Raw genomic sequence first — 22,368 nt, forward strand, 5'->3', positions numbered from 1 at the left:
TATGCCCACACCAATTGCCGACATTAGTAGCCTTGTGTAACCATATGCCCATACCAGTTTCCGACATCAGTAATGCTGCCTATGCATATGCCCACACCAGTTGCCGACAGTAGTAGCGGCACTGCCTATACATATGCCGACAGCAATTAGCCGACATTAGTAGCCCTGCCTATACATGTGCAGACACCAGTTGCCGCCAGTAGTAGTGCTGCCCATACACATGCCCAAACCAGTTGCCGACAGTAGTAGTGTTGCCCATACACATGCCCACACCAGTTGCCGACAGTAGTAGTGTTGCCCATACACATGCCCACACCAGTTGCTGACAGTAGTAGTGCTGCCCATACACATGCCCACACCAGTTGCCAACTGTAGTAGTGCTGCCCATACACATCCCGACACCAGTTACCGACAGGAGTAGTGCTGCCCATACACATGCCCAAACCAGTTGCCGACAGTAGTAGTGTTGCCCATACACATGCCCACTCCAGTTGCCGACTGTAGTAGTGCTGCCCATACACATCCCGACACCAGTTGCCGACAGGAGTAGTGCTGCCCATACACATGGCCACACCAGTTGCCGACAGTAGTAGCAAAAGAAATGAGTAGACACTACTGTGTGTACTCTTGGGAGCGCTTAGCAGAATTGTTGTCTCAATTTAGGAGCAGCTGCTTGAATGGGGAGGGTCAGTCCCCATACAAAAGAATACAAAAAACAACACAAAAAGCAGCGCTAGCAATGAAGGATGAGTGAATCAGATTTCAAAAATTATTAAACAATTTATTAAAAAACAATAGTTAAAATTAGAATATCATGTGTAGCAGCATTTTCATTATACAGATATCTTGCATTAGTGCCAATTGAATGAATGCACATGAACTCTGAGTTAAAAGTGATAAAGGTGACCAGATCTCACGTGTATTTTGAATAACCCCATCCGGGGTGGAGGATAGAAGAACCCGCACTGTCCACTCTGTATGGTAGTCCCAAATATTGATGATGGAGTCCAGAATAAAAAGGCGATTTGTATTCCTGTGGGCTCACCGAGGGAGTGGCTGAGTTGGTATAAGCCTGCCTTCAACCTCGTGGCCTAGTGTCCAGGTGGATGTTTGAATTGAGCCGTGGACTTCCAAAGTGATTAGGGATAGATGGTGGTCAGGATATTGAGCAGGTGAACCTCCAAGGTGTTTGTCCAGGATCTGGTAGCGCTGTCCAAACGTCAGCTTTGTCAAGGCAGTAGTAGTGCTGCCCATACACATGCCGACACCAGTTGCCGACCGTAGTAGTGCTGCCCATGCACATGCCCACACCAGTTGCTGACAGTAGTAGTGCTGCACATGCCCACACCAGTTGCTGACAATAGTACACTCACAGTTTACTCTCCTGGCAGGCTGCAGTTCATCCTCATCATCCTGTTTCCTTTTGTCACCAGTCTGGCTCCTTGTAGCTCCGCCCCTCTGCCCTGTGTAACCACGCCCCTCCGCCCGTGTAGCCCCGCCTCTTATCGGTCCGTGCTGCTGAGCTGCAGCTGAGTGACCAGGCTGATGTTTAGGTGCCCGGAGGGAGCTCTGTGGTGTCGGCGCTGCTGCCTGTCATGCAGTGTGACAGGCGCAGCAGCAGCCGGCAGCCTCAGAGACAGCAGGGGATGTACAGCAGAGACAGCGCCTCTCCTGCCCGGCGCCTGCCTGCTTTGCATCCTCTGCTGAGCGGGTAGCGCCGGCCCTGCTCATCCTGTAGCTGTAATTATTATAAACCAAGTGCTGGACATTAGGTTACCATGGGACCACATACAGTATATCCCACCAAACTTTTACCATTGTGCTCTAGAACCCTTCCTGCTTTGTGTTGTATGTGGTGATTCTTTTAATGTTCCTGCTAATTTTATTACAGAGATATTTATTTTTCTTTTTTTTTATGTGTTGATACGATGGTTACTGACTTTAAGAGTAATGTGCAACCCCAGGATGACTGTTAGAGGCCCACAAAATGCAGCCCTCGAAATGAATTGTGTTGCTGGTCACTTGTATAAACACTGTGATTGTCTGTTTTGTGACTGTGGAAGTATGTCCCTAGAAGCATTACCAAGTAGACCTGCCTCTACCTTTCCCATATCCATCTGTTCCTTCATATGACGTTATTGAATGGTTGCGGCTTTTAGTGATCCTAGCTGTGTATGGTATATCACACTAGTAAATAGTGGCAGTATGTTGACATTAAACATGTGCTGCTCATCAGTCTACTGTCGCCACTCCTTGCTTCGTTTATGTTCTTGCACAACACCTCTGGGCTAAACCAGCTGGATGTTTCCTTTTAAAAAATAAACATCCCCCATCCATGCAGTCTTTGCAGGATCTGCACTCCTTCCATTTTATTGTGGTAAAATGAGAACCTAAACACCTGTTAATTGCTGGGACTGTCCTGTTATCCAGCAGCATTCATCCGTTCAGTGTAATCTCATTCATTCACATTTCCATGTTCACTCCTTTTTACTTGGTCTCAAACTGTTATCTTCTCAGCCAGTAATATAGATACTGATTTAGTGTATTATTGTATTTTGCCAGGGAATATGGTAGGTATAGTGCAGGTATACTCAACCTGTGGCAGCTGTAGGGTCACAGAGTATCCACCTCTGGTTTAATGGATTAGTCGGTGATAGTTAAAAGTATTTGCTTGCATTATAAAACTCTGTAACTTTCTTATGACTGAAACACTCTGTCCTCCCTTTAGAACACCAGAGCAATGCCCCAGTGTGGTGTCACTACTCTCTGAGAGCTACAACCCTCATGTGCGATATGGAGCTGCCATGGCCCTGGGTATCTGCTGCTCTGGCACTGGGAACAAGGTGAGAACACATAGTTTTGATCTACAGAATGTCATATTTAGTGCATATTAAGTAGGTTGTGAATTTTATAGACTAAAGCCCTTCTTCTGTATGCTACAGGAAGCTATTAACCTCTTGGAGCCAATGACTAATGACCCTGTAAATTATGTGCGCCAGGGTGCACTCATCTCGTCCGCATTGATTATGATCCAACAGACAGAAATTACCTGCCCCAAGGTGAGTGAATAGGTTCCAAGTATAATGGAGTCTTCCAAACACAAAGTATGTCAGGTTCCATTCTGTCACCATCTTGTTGTCAACTCCTCACCCTTCATAATGCCCATCCTAACTTATACCAGGTTACTAATTTTATATTTGTAATATACAGTAAATGGATGTTATATAGTTGTGTTTTTTTTTTTTTTTTTTTTTTTTCAAAATGTTTTATTGATCCTCACCAATCACATAGTGTACAGGTAAAAAGAACATAAGACAATAATATTAGATAAGGAGCAATCCACATTTTCAAATTTTCCTAACAAATATCAATAAACTTAATAAGTAATATTAAAGATATTATTATAGGATTGACGATGACAGCAGCATAAGAGACGCCACCAATCAATCCTAGGAGAGGTACCATAATATAACACTAACATGAATTAAACAGACAGTAAAATAAAACAACAAATTCAACTGTTCCTAAAGCAAAGCCATCATCCCATCCATGGACCGATCCGACCATCTAGCAGGAGACGGAAGAAGGAGAGCTAAAGGAAGGGAAGAGTAGAAGGAGAGGGGGGAGATGGGGGTGGCGTAGATTTTAGCTGTTTTTCGGCTATGTCGCGGATCAACTTTTTGTCCCTAAATGTGATAAGAAACTCCTAGTGATTCTCTCAGCGGTGGGTAGAAAAGCCATCCTACAGCAGTGGATACATACTTCAGCCCCCTCTCTGGAAATGGCAACCTCCACATAAAGAATCTATGACCTCAGTCCTATTTAAATGTTGGGACAGATATATTCAAACCTTACCTCTAACTAAAATGGCAATTCAAGCATGCTCCAGTCTACTTCATGGTATGTTTTGGATACGTTGTAAATTATACCATGAGGTAGACTGGAGCATGCTTGAATTGCCGTTTTAGTCCTTAGAGGTAAGGTTTGAATATATCTGTCCCAACATTTAAATAGGGCTGAGGTCATAAATATTTGTCTCTTATGGTTACGTTCCTCTATATTTCCCAATAGCCTTCTAACCCCACCCCCTTCGACAATATCACATTGCAGTCCTCACCTATCTTACAGCCCACTACCCAATTACCGATCAGTTAAATGCAACTTTAACTGCTCCTCTTCTCACATCTCAGCTCGATGCACCATCACCACCCCCCCCCCCCCCCTACACTTAACTCATCAGAGCAGCTCCACCTTTGCTCTATGTTACACCACCCCCCTTGCGCACAAGTCATTCTCCCTCTCTCTTTTTTTTTTTTTGCTGGCTCATCTTACTACTCTGATACACCAGTGGTGGGCAGCTTGCTCCCGCTGCCCCCAGTAAGTGGTGCACCTAGGCACATGTCTAATGTATTATCCACAATGGTGTAAAAGATTACTGAGATAATTACTAGAAAACTGTGACCGCTGCAAGCTGTGGAATAATGAGATGTGAGGTGACAGCTGCAGACCCAGAACAGGAATGATCTTGCACAGAGAATCAAGGGCGTTCATGTAAGGTCTGCAGACCAGCTCCTACTGAGGCATACGTCAGGGGGCAATATGGGGTACAGTGTCACATCACACGTGCTGCACAGAGTGGTATGGCTTACAGTTTATATACAGTCTATACGAGGATGGGTGATGACTCTCTGTCCCCATCACTGGGATGGGGGTGATGGAAAGGAGTAGTGGTGCAACATGAGTGATGAGAACATCTGTTAAATGAAAAGTGTGAGTGCAGACAGGAAAAGAGACATGGGGGGGGGGGGGGGGTACAATTAGATACCCATATTCCTTTGTCTATTATTAAGCATTACACATCAGTTATCCCTAAGTTATATTAATGCTACATGATAATTAGTTTGTCATGCTTGCAGGTTTAGCAGCAGAAAATACTTTTCTAGCCATTGCAGCAAGTGGGTCAGTCAATTCCTTTGTCTAATTACAAAATGCACAATAACAAGTTAAAGCTTGGCAAAATGGTAAATAAATTGAGGAAACCCCTAAACATGAATAAAGCCTCCCTTGCATATCATGGTCAGCTAAGAGATCTATAAAACTTAACTGGGTAGTGTTCTTTGCTGAGATACGCAAGGAAGCGGCAGCACATCCTCATCCTGCTCCACCATTGCCAGGGAACCCAGGCTCAAAGGGGTAGCCCTTTCAGTCCTGGGACATGATGATACCGATGGCCAGTGTCCACCTACTTGTAAGACCAATGATCAGGCCACTATAATCACCATTTGCCTTATATACAGTTTTACTAGATTTTTGATCCCACTAGAGAGCTTGGACAGATAAATGTTTAGGTGTGTACCGAGCATTACTCTCTAGGTCAGAGTTTCCCATATCAGAGAGTGTATTTCATTTGTCCTTCTCACAATTTAAAAAAATAATTATCACCACCTGTGGATCTTTTAACTGGTCAGCCAGGAATGAATATATGTGTACTCCAACTAGGAGATCTGGAAAACTATCACTGGGGTTTGTAAACACTGCTGCAGATTTTGGGGTACTTGTGTATTAGCACGGCACCCGATTTTACTACGTACGCAAACGTAGTGAAATCGCATTGCATTGCATGTCGTTATGGTATGGCATGCAATGCGATTTTGACGCTTATATAGGCATTTAATGTACTATAGCATTAAATGACATATAATGTCATTTATTAAGCCCCCCCCCCCCAGTATCGACGTGATCCCGAAGCATGGCAAGCACAGCGGTACGCGTCCGAACGACCTTTTCATACCACCACTTTCCACGTCGGCGTGGAGTTGATTTTATATAGTGTGGTGAGAGCAGCGAGGCGAGCAGATGTGTATTATGTTACATGTATAACGCTTCCCCTCGCGGGCACGCTGCGCTCGCCACACTATATAAAATCAACTCCACACCGACGTGGATAGTGGGGGTATGAAAAGGTCGGTCGGACGCGTGCCGCCGTCCCTCGCGGGGCTCGCTGCGCACGCCACGCTTCAGGATGACGTGGGTAGTGGGGGGGCAAAATAAATGACTGTCATTTTACCATTAAATGGCATTATTCTAGGTTCCATCAGAACCGATATCTCATCGCATCGCATGCCATACAATAATGGCATGCAATGCAATTTTTTATCGAATCCTATCTTTTTAATGGATTCACTGACCGTGAATACATTAGATAGGAAAATTGCATCGCATGTCATACAGTATGGCATGCGATACGATTTCACTACCGTGAATAGCCCTCTACGCAAACGGAGTAGTGGGCGCCGTGATAATACACAAGTACCGATTTTGGAAATGGTTAGAAACTGGTCAGATTTCTATATTACCAAGACACGCAATGTATGTGCAGTAGTCCTGCTAAAGCAGCCAAATGAAGTTATATTGTAATAATCTGAAGTGGCAGAGGCTTATGTTTTACATTTGTCAACTCCTACAACACGGGTTTTGAGGCTTCTTGTGTACACACAGATACACACTACCTCCCCCTTTCTAAATATTATTCTAACAAATTTAGGATAGTTTATTTATTCCTAGGTTATTTTGCACCCCATGTTCTGTTGTGTACCGAGATGGTCTCCCCTCTTTGGTATGCAACTCTGTTCCATCTGATAGAACTTGACATTGAAGTAAAATAAACAGTCTATAAAAGAGATAATAAAGTCTGTGTGTCCACAGTCACATCCTTGCACAGGGCAGAAATAGTGACTCAGACTCTTCCTGGAAGAACCATCAGTCACTATGTGCAAGGAGATCTGAAGTGACCTGTAGCGCTCACATCCAAATACTATGTTGTTGCAGCCACTGTCAAAAGCTCAGCTTTAACAAAAATAGCTGCTAGCTCTGTATTGACTTCTGTATTAGCCAGGCTTTGCACATTGACAATAGTTTCGCTTTGAGCATAACAGTGATCATCCAGCAGTTCAGGGGTTTGCACAGAAGACATTATGCCACCGTTTTACTTGTCATTGTGCCATAACAAGCTGTAAGTGTGACGATGCCCATGATAGACATCCTGGACATGGCCCTATGATCTGGCAGGCGCCAGCGGAGCATTAGGTCTGCTGTGCTTCTGCCTCATTGTAGTTTTGCTTCCTGAAGATATGATTATAGTGCGGGCTGCACAATGTGCTGTGAGCTGTCACTGTCCCCAAGAGCATGGTTAGTGCCCTCACCAGTTCTTACTACCTTTCTGTGTAATATGCAGCTGCAGAAACTCGTAATCTAGAAGATGCGCAGGCAGAAATGTGGGTGTTATGACGCATTAGCAGCCAGCATTGGTTTTGCATGTTGAAAATTTTTGAATTTACAGCAATGATCTTTTATTTTTATTTTTTGCCAAGATCTTATAAGATTTCTTTGAGGAAAAAATGTATTTATTTTTTCTTTCACATGAATGAAATGAGAACAAACAATAAAAAAATCGGGGAAAAACTTACATTTTTTAATTGTTGTGATATCTCTTTAACAGTTTGCGCAAAGTACTCTGACTATTGTTTTTTTTATTTTACTTTTTTTACCTGCTTCACTTAAATCGTCACTGCTTGGCTGCCTTTTGTAATAGATTAATATTTCATACAACAAAATCTTCCTCGACACATTGTGAAAACTGCATCAATATCTATCCAGTGGTTTTCGGGATAGCCTGAATATACAGACAGATTGTTGCTACAGGGGAGTTTATTTCATACTATGTATTTTGCTTCTTAGTGGTTTTGAATTCTGCAAAGTGAGGATATTCTATTTAGAATCTGTGTGCGTGAGTGCGACTTATTTGGATTTTTTTCCCATTTTTCTCTGAACTATTCAACCATTTCTTTTTACAGGTCAGTCAGTTTCGTCAGCTATATTCCAAAGTGATAAATGACAAACATGATGATGTGATGGCAAAGTTTGGTGCGATACTGGCACAGGGGATACTTGATGCTGGTATGTGGGGAAATGCATTGCTGTACAGATAATTATGTTTCTCTAAAATAATTGTATTACCATGTTTTAGTGACTCACTGAGGCCTGTGAACGTATCAGGAAGTTATCCAGGATCTACAGGGTTATCCTTGTTGGTGTAATGTCCCTGTATATATCACTTTTCTCTAGAAGCCAAAGGATAATGGCTTTATAATAATATTAGACAACTGCACCTGGCCCCATGGCGGTAATGACCCTGCCTGCTGCCCTCTTCACCCTGTACTGATGTAAGTTGGCCTAGCCTTAGCCGCTCATTTAACCAGTCAGCTGCCAAACACTACTCTGGACTGATGTCATTATGCTAATTATATTGCCTTCGTTTATGTCCATATGACTTGTATATCTTCTATCGATCACAATTGTTAAGCTGTACTTGGCTCTATTTTTATATCTCTAAAACCATTTATTTTGTGCAGGAGGACACAATGTGACCATTTCATTACAGTCACGCACTGGTCACACCCACATGCCGTCAGTGGTAGGAGTCCTGGTGTTCACTCAGTTCTGGTTCTGGTTTCCAACCTCGCACTTCCTGTCTTTATCTTTTACTCCTACATGTGTCATTGGTCTTAACAAGGATCTTAAGGTGAGTGCGCTAAGCTCTACAAAATAGTCTGCTGCCAGTTTATATATCCTACTATTTGGTTGGCCATGTAATAGGTTTTTGGTATAGCAATGAATGGGTTACAATAACGAACATCACAAGCCCCCCTAAACTTGAAAGGGAAAAGTCTAATCCTCTTACAGACCTTATGATGCAGGATCACTCACCACTCATTAGCAGCTCATAGTAATGATGGACATCACGGTTAATGAGATTTGTTAACTCTTTCCCTACTCCAGTGCCTCAATGACTGTCAAGAAAGACCTAACATCCACAACATCAAAATCAACTAAGGGTTAATATTAGCCGTTAGCCATTTTATGCTAAACCTGTGTAGAAGATTGGTTGTTCATACATGGCACGCAGGTTGCGTTTGCCATCTGACATCCCTTCCGTTGACGGACACTGCAGCCTTGAAGCAATGTCTTGGTTGGTCCGTGGCATCTGGAAGAAGATCTTTATGTGCAGAGTAGCTTCCCTTGAATAACCTGACATAGTATATTTGCTATAGGCATATTAGGAAATAACTTGATTGCTTCCCTGTTTTCAGGATAATTAAGTGCATTCATGATCAGTTCCTCTGTTAGGTTGTACTTCTTAAGTGGCTACTTTACATTGGGCTGGATTGCTGTTCATGATACATGTGCACATAGACCCAAGCAGTTTTGTTATATGCAGTCTGATTGACGTGTAATGTGTTCTAGTATATGGAGTGCATAATGTCTTCTGTTTTCAGATGCCAAAAGTTCAGTATCGATCAAACTGCAAACCATCAACATTTGCCTACCCTGCCCCCCTAGAGGTGCCCAAGGAGAAGGAGAAAGAGAAGGTAGGGGAACTGTATATAGTATGTGTGTGTGTGTGTGTGTGTGTAGAATAGTGCTGCACAGCATGGTGTAGTGACAATAGCGATTACATATTGTGCTCCTTTAAGTATTTGCAGTTCAGTTTAATCATCATCATCATTATTATTTTACTTAATTGCCAACACATCATAATCTTAATGCCATCCTGAGAATATAGATCTGATCAATGTGAAAACACTCTCCTCGCTCAGGTCTCCACTGCTGTCCTGTCCATAACAGCCAAGGCCAAAAAGAAGGAAAAAGAAAAGGAAAAGAAAGAGGAGGAGAAAATGGAAGTGGTGAGTTACTGCAGCTGCTATTATAATGACCCATATGGCATGCTGTTCTCTGGCATCAATAAGAAAGCACCCGTGTTACTTTTGGTATGATCTACATGGATGGTACATTTAGCATGAGCTATGTGGGTGAAAGTAGCTCAACCAGCAATGCAAATAGGACTCATTGTACCTTGTGAAACGAGTATTCATATTTACACTTGTGTGCTGTCGACACTTTTAAGTGAACCATACCTTACTGCCAGTTGAACTACATACATTCTGAATGTAGTTCACAACAATTGTACAATATAAGCCATTGGTGTAGTCAGGCATGTTACTAGGTGTGGGAAAAGGTGTAGTTTATATTAATGTGAGGTACTTGTGAGTTATCCGGGCTGCCGATTTTGTCCTTAAGTTTAGTTAACTTAAGGACACCCGACCGACGCGATGCCCGCGATTTAGCCCCAAATCGGGGGCATTGCGTCGGTCGTGGCCGTTATAAGGGATTGCGACGCGATGCCCGCGATTTCCTATAGACAGTAATGTTAAAAGACGCGATGGACCCGATTTCCCATAGACAGTAATGTTAAAAGACGCGATGGACCCGATTTCCCATAGACAGCAATGTTAAAATAAAATGACAATGTGAAATTGGCCAATATGGCCATTTCACATTGGATATGTTTTAAAAAAAAATGTTTCATGGCCCCCCACCACCGTTAACGCCACCCCGCTATTGACGCCAACCCGAAGCGTGGCGAGCCCGCGAGGGGCGGCGGTACGCGTCCTCCGACCTTTTCATACCCCTACTATCCACTAGGGCGTGGAGTGAGAATAGAATAGTGTGGCGAGCCCGAAGCGTGGCGAGAGGACACGTACCGCCGCCCCTCGCGGGCTTGCTGCGCTCGCCACGCTTCGGGTTGGCGTCAATAGCGGGGTGGCGTTAACGGTGGTGGGGGGCCATGAAACATTTTTTTTTAAAACCTATCCAATGTGAAATGCCTATCGTGGCCAATTTCACATTGTCATTTTATTTTAACATTGTTGTCTATGGGAAATCGGGTCCATCGCGTCTTTTAACATTACTGTCTATGGGAAATCGGGTCCATCGTGTCTTTTAACATTACTGTCTATGGGAAATCGCGGGCATCGCGTCGCGGCTCCTTATAACGGCCACGACCGACGCGATGCCCACGATTTCGGGCGCGATGAAAAAATCGGCAGCCCGGATAACTCACAAGTACCTAATTTGATGCCAATTGTAGCTACCAACAAGCATACCTCCCAACTTGTAGGGAGATGGAGGAGGGACAGAGTGATCCGCGCCAAAATTTTCGGTGGCCTATACTCGCAGCTCTCTCGCGAGGCCACGCCCCCGTTTTGGTGCTATGGGGGCATGACCCAGAGGCTCTTTGAGCCTCTGGCCATGCCTCCAGCCCCCTGACTGCGGGAATAGACGCTGTGTGCATGTGCACAGCGTTTATTTCCCGCTGCTCAGCAGCCGACAGGGGGACTCCGAACAGACCCCCCTCTCGCCGCGGGACACTGCCGGGAGGGAGGGCTGCGGGAATCTCCCCGAAAATCAGGACATTCCCACGGTAATTGGGACTGTTGGGAGGTATGAACAAATCAGGCTTAGTATATATGGCAATTGGGTAAACAAGCAAATAAATAGACAAAACGTTGGGAAGTAGGGTGTTTCCTAAACTTTGTAGAACTGTTAGTTGAATTAGGTGCTCCAGGCGATGATTATTTGATAGATTATGTATGGTTCTACCCCTTCCACAAGGCATGTGGCGTTTAGCCACTCACTAAGCAGTGAAAGAATGAATGGTCATGAATCGGGACCACCTTCTGCCAATAGTCAGTTATTTGATGCATCCATACAATGTGCTACAAGCGTATTTTACCCACTGAGAGGGGTGGGTGATCCTTAAGAGAAGAAAGGTCCATAGGTTCCTTATAAAGGAGGACTTGTCATATAATTGCGAAGCTTTTGGACCTTGTCCAAGAGCAAGTATGGTAAAATATGGTAAAAGGTTCTCCTGTGGCCACAGTTACTAAAGTGTAATAGATCGCAGGTGGGCAACATTGTGCATAATCTGTCAAATGTTTTCTGCCACCTTTACTAAACAGGTAGTCTTCTTGATGATAGTGCGATCAAGGAATAGGAAGCTCTTTCTTTCACTAATCTCCTGACAATACTAGTCTAGAGGTAGGCTCAGGCCAAACTCACATTCAAATGTGCGGTGGAGCTCTGATGTAGAGCCTAAAGGTGCCCACAGACGCATCAATTATCGAATGCGTTTTGTACTTTTTAAGCACAAATTGCATCTTTATGTACAATTATTGGATGGTGTTTATGGGCTTGTGTGATGCACGTTCCCGGGAGCCCGATATTGTATGTCTAAAAAAGTACGTGCTGCACGTACTTTTTAGACTACATCTGAAATTTAACATTACAAACATGGGTTCATCACATCGCATGCATCCAAGTGCACATTGCATCGCAAGCTGGAAGAAAAATTGTATAGAACCATTGTACAGACAAAAACGCATAGCACAGTACAATTGTAGCGTCTGTGGGCACCTTTAGGGTTATCTTATATTGAGGAAATGATTCCTTGTTTGAGAAGAGTGTACAGACATACTGTTTCAAAGAGAGGTGTATGGTAATTATCATGGGGTGTGATTTGAGTTGGACAGGTGACTGACTTTAAAGGAAAGGGTATTTCACCAGCAGGTGATTCCTTTCCTGGAGAGTGTCCATAGACACAAAATGTGCTTTGCTGCATAGATAACCTACACTTTAATACCAATGCTGAACCAGAGCTTTGAGTACCCAGGTGTATACTTCAAGGAAAGTTGAGTTTATCTTAAATAGGGTTTAACTGTAGAACAGATAAAATTTAGTTGAATACACTCTGCAAATCTAGGGTAAATCGAATAGGAGCTCTGGGAAGTCCTCAAAGGGTGGAAAAAGATGTCAGGGTTGAAATCTTAGTTTCAATATCTACCCAAGCAGCTATACCTAAAAGGTCAAAGCCATTTGTGTAGCCCACTTGTAAAGTATGGAGTCAGGGAAAACCCCTATCTGCTTTAGGAATAAGTTTTAATGGTTAATTCTTGTGGGTTTCCCATTCCCCAAAATGTTTTTTACAATTATTTTTGTAGCTCGGTAAACAGGTTTATTTTTAGTTGGGTGCAAAAAAAACAAGTAACTGCACCTTAGACCATGCTGCACTACAGATTGTAAATGTGTAGCAACACAGAGCTGTTACTGCTGCTGACATAGCATGCTGTCCTGCACTCCACCTCATTCATTTAAGGGGTAGAAGCCGTATCAGTGCCACATATACCCCTCTGGTCTGTATCTCCGTTTATATGTATTTATGAGTATATGCAGTTTGATCTGGTAAGCTTGTACTGTCAGAATGGAGGATTAGAGCCTCAATGGTTTTCCACAAAAAGGAAGGGATGGATCGCCAATAAATAAAGGTCATCTGCAATTGGAGCATTGACTCACCAGGCCAATTAGGTTAATTGTAGGGGGTATGCATTTTAAGTAAGAAGGATCATGTCAATTGTAAAGTTTCAGGAAGGAACATGGAACTAGAACTACCCCAGGATTTGTCTGGAGAACAAGCAAAGGGAAGATTTTTCAAGGGAGGGCTCCAATAATAAGGTCTTGTGATGATATTAAGCTTTGAAATGGGAGTATAGAAGAAATTATGTTGGTCTTATTTGTGATAGAAACCATTATTAGGTTACTAAAGACGATCGAGTCCAAAAGTAATGTGATTGGCTATATGCATTATGAACTCCCCGTATGTGGAGTATGTTCAGTGGGTGGGTGGGGGCAAGCAGCTGATGGTAAGTAGCGCCGTTAGCCGGCCATCAGTATTTAACTCCTCCCCCCTCATTCGCTGTTTCCACCTTGTCTGCTCCCTAAGGCGAGTTGGAAACAACGAGTGCGGCCGTCAAAACGGTGAGGCTCACCACTATAAGCAGTGGGCTTTCTGCATTTGCTGGGAACTTCCCCGTTCCGGGGAATCCTCGTTGCCCTCTGACAGTGAGGATTTACACAGAATATAGAATACTGCGAGCAGCCAGACGGCGAGAATGGCTTTTCCTTGCTAAAAAAAAGCCATCCTCACCGAACAAACCCCACTCGCCCCCTGCATTGAATGCCGCCCTTTGTGTTTTTTTTTTTTTTGTGTCTGGTGGGAAGTCCAGATCTTATTTTAGTAGCTTTGAACAGGGCAAGTTAATTTGCTCTTTTGATGCTATTTAACCTTTATTGGAGAGACAATGTGCTGAATAGAAAAATATTGTGTAACTTATAGGTTGGGTTTCCCGATAGAGTGGAAAAGGTTTAATTATTTTAAAGCTAATAAATATAACCCTTCAGTATGGAAGATCACTTTCACATATATTTACATGTAATGTCTCTGATATCTAATATCCTTTATTAGTCATGTGTTTATAATGTGTAACACAGTACTGCTGTCACCTAACCAGAGGCAGAAAGCATCTGACATTATAGCAACTGTTCAAATGCAAGGGAAGTAGCTTAAGGGGCTTCGGACATGAAGGAGGTATTAACAAATCACTGTTTATGTAGTTGTTGATGAAGTGTATTAATAAATATAAAAACGAGCCATGAACCAAAATGTTGCTGAAGGTACTTTTTCCAAAATGGATGTATTTCTACAAAAGCATTGGTGTTCTGTGTTCTAGGATGAAACTGAGAAGAAAGAAGAGAAAAAGAAGGAGCCAGAGCCAAACTTTCAGCTCCTTGAGAACCCAGCTCGTGTGATGCCTGCTCAACTCAAAGTACTTACCATGCCAGAGGGCACCCGGTACCAACCATTTAAGCCAGTGAGTATAGCTGGAGGGACCTTATTTGGGATTATTCCGCAATTCTTAGTGCATTCATCATGACACCTGGTTTTTGTTTAATACTAGTACAATTCCTCATAATTACGAGTTGTCATAACCTTACCACAACTTTTTTTTTTTTTTTTAGGTTAAAATAAAAACTTTTCCTTTAATCTCCTCCCTCCACTTTTTCAGTTGTCTTCATTCTATCATTCTAAAAGTAAAACTACAACTATGCAAGAGAACAGCCACTTGTGACATCTAAGAATGTCAGACACTTTGGAGCCTGTTATCTTCCAAAGTCTTCTGGCTCCAATGCTTAAAGTTTCACAGGGCAAGCGACTTGTAAAACACCCCAGTGACAGTGCATTGCTTTGGCAAACAAATATGTGGCTAATGCCCTAGGATAGAAATAATGAAAAGGACTAAGGGGGCCCATTTATCATTGGATTGCATATGCAATGCAATCTGGCCACCATTTACTGCCCAGGTTTGCATTGCAACATGCAATCCTTTTGATTGAATGGATCAACTAGCAGGGACAGGGGAGCCTGTCCCTGCGCTCTGCTGTGCCGGGGGTCTGCGCACAGCAGTTAACGCTGTCGCCCGGATGACAATGCTGACCGCACTGTCCCAACGTTTTTGTGTCCTTTTTTTTTCTGTATGTAAATGAGTCTATATGTCTTCAAATGTGTTTTACATTATCATGTTTTTAAACTTATCCATCCTTTACAGCTTTCAATTGGTGGCATCATAATCCTCCGAGACACTAGTGAGGAAGAAGAACAGCTAGTGGAACCAGTTGCTGCTCATGGTCCAAAAATTGAGGAGGAGGAGCAAGAACCAGAGCCCCCTGAGCCTTTTGAGTATATAGATGACTAAAGGTACAGCTACTGAATTTATTTAAAACGTAGGTTGTCTGTGCCACATCAGTCTTCCATTTCTGTCACACCCCACAGTAACCGGAGTACTGCACATGTGCGCTCCATATGCTAATTCCAGTATCCCCCATTCTAAAATGGCTTGTTCTGCAGCAAAAACGATACATGAACATCGATAAGGGGAAGGTAGATTACATTTTCTTTTCTATGAAAACCGCTACTGATGTCCATTTACAATGTATATAGATTTCAATGCAGTCATTTATTTTTATATATTTTAAATATTTGCTAACTTTTGGAAAATAACTCCTCAGTTTCATGTCCAGTCATAGATCTCATACGTTATTTACATTTGCTCCAAATGCGGACTCGACTAAGAAAATAGAATAGTGAAAAATATTAATTCTAAGCAAACAAAAAGGTTATCACTATTTAAAATGAATTACAAAGTCCGCTACATCATGTCTATGTATTCAGAGATCAAACGTGAATGTACATAAATCTGTAAAAGCACAATAACTATCATAGTATCATTGTTGCTAACAACTTATTTTTTCATTGCAGGTTTTCTGTTCTTTAATGTCTGTTATCTGAATGACCATCGTCACTAGCAACGCCACCAAGCTGCATATTACATGGCTGCCACTAGGTGTGCTGTCTCTAGTGCTCCTGTGCAGGCACCCTGGATTCAATGTTACTGAGCTCACTGGTCTGTTTTCAAATAAAAAAAAATATACAGAAAATGAGTTGTTTGCTTTATACCAATTATTATATACGTGTCTAGTATCACTAGACCAAATAATATACTTCAGGTGTTGTGTTGTTTCTAAAGGAAATTCCAATTGTACATTTTCATGTTTTTAGTCAGAGTTGCAAATTCCTAATACAGTGCTTGAGGATGTGAGAATATTTTGGGAGTAGAAATAACACATTTAGGATCCGTGTTTAATGTTTGGTTTCATGGTAAATTCGACATTTAATGGTTTATTGGGAAGGATTGGTTCATAAGGTCAAGAGTGAAAAGGTCAACCCCAAAATGTCAACATGCATTAGGGTGACACAAGCAATTCATTCCAACACTGGTCCTACAGTCATTTATTCAGTTTTTTCTTTTCTTGCAGTTAGATTTGTTTTAACACTTGGACGTAGTAGATTGGCTACTAAGTGATATCTTCCAATCTTCTTATGGCTTTAGCTTCTGCTAGAAAAGCTTTCAGAACTTGGAGTTTAGACTATGTATGTGAGTTTGCAAGTCAAAATGTAAACACTCAGAACAGGGACACTGTAGATGATGCTTGAATGCCAATATGTTAGTGTAATGTACAGCGTTTTAAGGGCAGTATTCAATGTAAAAAATCGCGGTGTGCAGCGAATCCTGTTTAGGATTCGCTGTGTTCCGGAGGGCTGGCTGCCACTCGCTCTCCCAGTATTCAACGTTGCAGGGGCTCGTTGCCCCTTGCGGCGAATCTTAACCCCTGCAGCGGACGAGCGTCCGCGGCAGGGAGCCGTGGGACGGTGGCAGGCAGGGAGATTGAAGTCTCCCTGCCTGCCCCAGAAGGTATGTGGAGGGGAGGAGGGCTCCCCGGGACCCAGGCAGCACAAGCTGCCCCCCCCCAGCAGGGGACCGGGTATATTCACCGCTCCCGATCATGCTATGAGAGGACTGCTAGCTTGGGCATCTTTTTGCAGAAGATGCTTTTTGGTTGCAATGCATTGTGGCTAAGATGTACTAGGAGCCGGTGCTGGCTAATTTTGATATGACACTTTTATATCTGTGTGAGTCTCTGAAGTTCTACAAATAGTTTATTTTCCAATCCAAGTTCCATTGTGCTCTGTATACATAGTCACATGCAGATGTACAAGTTTCATACATCAAATTAATCAGCATGGTTTCTATGTTTCCTAGTCCCATCATGCCTGACATTGGCATTGATCAGAAAGGTCTCATCACATTTTTTGGTATGTAGTGTTACATGATTTTTTAACAAATAATTATATAGTACACAGCATATTTAGTCATTCAGAAGTCCCTGCCCCAGTGGAGGTTAGTCTGTTCCTTATCACATGGATACACATACATCTACCAGTATGTTGCTAAAGTGGTAGGACAGTGGCTATCTGCATAAATGCAGCCTGTGTAATTTTTGTTTTGTGTATATATGTAAGACTTTATGCAAAGTGTACAAGCACTGGTTCACAAACAGACACAGCTAAATACAGACAAAGGTTATCACTTGTTACAAATGAGAAATGGTGCCCCAGCCAATCAGGTCCGAATGTTTTTTTTTTTCCATATGACAGAAGCTGATTGGCTAGAGCACCGTTTAGCATTTGTTATGAATGTTATCACTCATTGTTAAATCTCTTAGCTAAAAGACTGCTAATTAAATGGTGGCCAACTTTCTAGATTTTGGGGACCTTGACAAACTCCTCCTAGAGACCACACAACTTTTTTTTTCTTTATTAAGTAGATTTGTAATGATACATTTCCACAATACAGTATTTGATTGAGGCTCTTCGCTGGGATGGTAAAGGATACTAGGTGCCGGACAGTTTCCCGACAGTCAGGATCCTGACAGTCAAAACCCAGACACTCGGGGTCCCGACGGCCACCGGCTACTCTCCCTTGTGAGGGTTCACGACCCCCATAGAGGGAGAATAGAATAGGTGGCGAGCGCAACCAAGGGCTTGGTTGCGCTCGCCATGCTGTCTCAGTCCGGCCAGTATGGATAATGACTGTTGGGACCATATAGCACACCCAGGATACTAGCCTGATACCAGCACATAGTTACTCTATCCAGTACTGTATTGGTACTGTAAATACATGTAGATTTGATGGATGTTAGTGTGGTTGTATGGATGCAGTATGGACAGACACTTCCTGATAATGGTGGCTGCTGCTAGGAGAGGATGTGACAGAATTTGTATGGTCTCTCCCCAAAATAGATTATCTGTAGAGCACTGGGAAACACTGCACAGTGCTAAGTATGCCAGCAGCGGTAGAGCTGCCTGATTTTGTATACTGTGGTACTAATATTACCCTAGTGTTCAATAATAGGAGCAGAAATGCCAAAAGACAGCACTAGTTGTGCCTATTAATAAAACATTCAGTAATGAGCAGTCTTTAGCAGTAATGAAATGACCATAATGTTCAGTAATATGCACAAGTAATAGCAATCATAACATCACTGATCATTGTGGGAGAGCAACATTGGTCATAATACTGCATACCCTTATGGTCCTGAGCGAGTCCATGATTAATGTTGCATTCCCAAATGCAGGTACAGGGGATAATTTATCAAGAAGTGGCCCAATGGAGTGGTTGCCAACAGCAACCAATGAGCTCTTTAGGCAGCAATTAAGCAACTACACTCTTTAAAATGTTAGGTAGAATGCGGATTGGCTGCTATGGGCGGCTTTTCCACTGGCCCATTTTCACTGTTTGCTTTATCAACACCTTCAGGCTAAATGTAATAAACTGCTGAAAGCTGAGGTGTAGGACTTTGTGAGTGCCTGTATTTTTTTTTTTTCCTTTGGAAAAGGAGGTTGTGATTCTCATGAATCACTACCACGGCTCTCGTCCTCATTTACTCTGTTGTTCTACTGGTTATGTACCAATGGTCTTGGCCTATGTAGTGGACATATGCTTCTTAATCAGTAAACTGAACGTCTACTGCCCCATCTGGCTTTAATTCAAATTCAAAATTGTTTGTCATTATGACTGTCTTAACTGCAACACAGTATGGGTATTAGTATAGATTCATATGGGAACTTCAAAAAAGAAAAAAGCGTTGCACTAATGATTACAACACAATCTGACATTTAAGGTTTCTAAGCAAGATATAGAGGCTACACTGTTTACATAATGGTTTGCTAGTACATTCCATGAGCCAGCAGTGTAAGGACAGATCATGAACATAGCTGTTTTCTGTGCTGTGAATGTGAGAGTTACCAGAAAGCGATACTTAAGCAAGTCAGACAGGAAATGCCGCAGATAAAAATTTTAAGATCAAATGAAGAAAGATGAACAAGACCAATTTAAATCTAACACATAAAGATGCTAAGGGTGGCAGGAACAGCATGTACGTACTGCATTGCCAAAACAACACCGCTCTTGGATCCCGTGATAGACATCAGGCGGTGTGTAAAACTGCATGTTGAGAGCAACTCAGAGGCTGTCCGTAATACTGCTTGTGGGAGTTTAGCTTTAACAACACTAGTTAAAACCAGCATAGGACATTTTAAAGGATGTTTGAGAAAAGCTTTAGCAAAAAAAGCCGTTTCTATAAAGTGATCCTCTTCCATGGGTGTAAATGAGGCAAATAGACACTAGAGCACAAAGCAGGAGAGACATTATTTGTATGACAATAGTGTGCTCTTACCAACACATGCAACCTGTTTATGCAAAAAAATATATAAATACAAATGTATATTTTATACATTAAAAATATATATACAGTAGTATATACAGGTTGACCTTCCTATATATACACTGTGTTTGCATGTATCCAGCTCCAATATCTCCTTCCTGTTGAGTGTCAAAAAATGCACAAACGATACATATTAAATAAAGCCAATATACTGCGTACCAGAGGCTTTGTGCAATGCCAACAAAATACGTCTTTGTGGGAATTGCGATTTAAGAATAGTACCAAATACCTCAAGGCATAGAACTTAAAATAGTGTAATGTGCAGAAATTGATATCAAGTTATATGTATATATTTTGGGCAGACTTAGGAATTGGCATGCTCTGCAAAAGAAACTGTCCACATATTTAATCCACCAAGAACTATTCTGTGAACTTGTAAGCTTCAGTTGTAGACTCTTCTTTTGGCTGGTGTAGAATTGTAGATGAAAAGCATGCCGTATCATAATCAATAAGTTATATCCATTAAGCCAACAGAATAGAATCATGTGGAGTATGTGTAAAAAGGTGCATGCAAGCTTTTAAAGATCAACATTCGCCCACTCAAGCCAAATTAAAACATAACCGTAAAACACAAAGTAATGCCATAGAATGGTACATATTAAGTTGCCTGTACTTTTGTCAAATTAAGACAACTTTTTCATGTGGTACATTAGCTTTGTGGCCAGGCATGTCAAAAGCAGGTAGCAGCTGAATTGTACATTAAGGCCCTTATTCTGGTTCACTTGCAAAGGAAAATTCCTTCTCAAATCGACAAAACCATGTGCACTGCAGGTAGGGTAGATGTAACATGTACACAGAGAGTTATGCTGTGTACACACGGTCCGATTTCCTTTCCGATGTTGATGATATAGTCAACATCGGATCGGCATCGGATGCAGATCGCAAGGGTTTTAACCCTTGCGATCCCGATCCGATCCCGATGCGCGTTCATGTATCGGAAGCCAGAAAGTCTTGGCTGCCTTGTCTATATAGTGCAGATCTGCACTATATAGTCAAGATAGGATGCAAATCGGATGTGCCTTAAGATCCTATCCACGATCCTATCTGATCAGATCGTGGATAGGATCTCAAGGCACATCTAACATGTGTACACACCATTAGATGTGGGTGAGTTATTTTGTTTCTGTGCAGGGAAAATACTGGCTGCTTTATTTTTACAATGCAATATAGATCTCACTTTTACGTTAAGCCCCACCCAAATCTAATTCTCATGTAACAGCTCCCCCCCCCCCCCCCCCCCCCCCTGCAGTGCACATGGTTTTGTCCATTTGAGAAGGAATTTGCCTTTGAGAGTGAACCAGAATAGGGGCCTAAATCCTTTAGATTAGGGAATAGTAATTCAGGGCACATTTCACCTATTTACGTAACCGTTTGAGTGCCAATGTTGCTATGAGAGATGTGCAAAATATCTGATAAATAATCGACAAATATGAATCCCTTTAGTTAATGCCAGCACATGATCTGAAGTTAATACTGCTTTCAGACAGCGGTGGCCTAATGTGTGGGTGCCATTTTTAGCAGATATTTTGCACATCTCACAGCAATGTTGCCACTCAAATGATTAATAATACAAACTTGTTTAACCCTTGTAGTATCACGCATTGCTAAATAATGTTGTAAAATGGGAAATAAATGGGCACTTAGGAACCTGATGTGATTAAATTACTAGTTCCCCCCACCCCCTTTTTAGTGTCACTAAAGGTGCCCATACACGTACCAATTACCCGGTACTTTTTGTGCTAAAATAGCATTGCATCCCATGCACAACATATGCACAACGATGCTATTTTAGCACAAAAAGTACCGGGTAATTGGTACGTGTATGGGCACCTTTAGTCAAGCTGTTTGTAACTATATTCCTTTTTATGGGATGCAGTCAATTTGCCGGCGGTCGGAATGCCGACACTGGAATCCTGACCGCCGAAATCCTGAAAATTTCTCCCTCCGTGGGTGTCCACGACCCCCATAGAGGGAGAATAAAATAGCGTAGCGAGGCACCGGGCCCGGTCCGTGGCGAGCGCAGCGAGCCCGCAAGGGGGGGGCGCTCCACGTCCCCCCCCCATGTCGGGATTCCGACCGCCGGCATTACGTATCGGATCCCTTTTTATATATTACAAATAAAGTATTTATTTTCATTGATTTATACCTGGGGTAGCCAACCCTAGTCCTCGAGAGCTACCAACAGTGCATGTTTTGCAGGTCTCCTCACAGAATCACAAGTGAGCTAATTAGCTCCATCTGTGTATCTTTTCAAATGTGTCAGTGATTAATGAGTGCAGCTGTGCAGCAGCTAGGTTGTCTGGAAAATGTGAACTGTTGGTAGCTCTCGAGGGCTAGGGTTGGCTACCACTGATTTATACCAAGTGCACCAAGACAGTAAATATTCATTATCTGCATGTTTTAAGCGTAGACATGTAGTGACATGCTCTCTCAGTTGGGTTTTAAGAAACATAA

General features: G+C 42.5%; 1 protein-coding gene across 1 annotated transcript in view; it reads left to right on the plus strand.

Annotated features, from left to right (window-relative positions):
* Positions 1-16,222, plus strand: part of PSMD1 (proteasome 26S subunit, non-ATPase 1) — a 78,355-nt gene extending 62,133 nt beyond the window's left edge. Inside the window, exons 17-25 of the mRNA XM_083177455.1 lie at positions 2,729-2,843; positions 2,943-3,059; positions 7,854-7,956; positions 8,412-8,581; positions 9,336-9,428; positions 9,657-9,743; positions 14,463-14,603; positions 15,339-15,487; positions 16,049-16,222. Of these exons, the coding sequence (XP_083033581.1) occupies positions 2,729-2,843; positions 2,943-3,059; positions 7,854-7,956; positions 8,412-8,581; positions 9,336-9,428; positions 9,657-9,743; positions 14,463-14,603; positions 15,339-15,485 (973 nt within the window). The 3' untranslated portion in view covers positions 15,486-15,487; positions 16,049-16,222. The remainder of the gene's footprint in view (positions 1-2,728; positions 2,844-2,942; positions 3,060-7,853; positions 7,957-8,411; positions 8,582-9,335; positions 9,429-9,656; positions 9,744-14,462; positions 14,604-15,338; positions 15,488-16,048) is intronic.
* Positions 16,223-22,368: the final 6,146 nt, after the last annotated feature.

Source organism: Crinia signifera, chromosome 3 (assembly GCF_055691185.1).
Source record: "Crinia signifera chromosome 3, ASM5569118v1, whole genome shotgun sequence".
In the NCBI taxonomy this organism is placed as follows: Eukaryota; Metazoa; Chordata; class Amphibia; order Anura; family Myobatrachidae; genus Crinia; species Crinia signifera.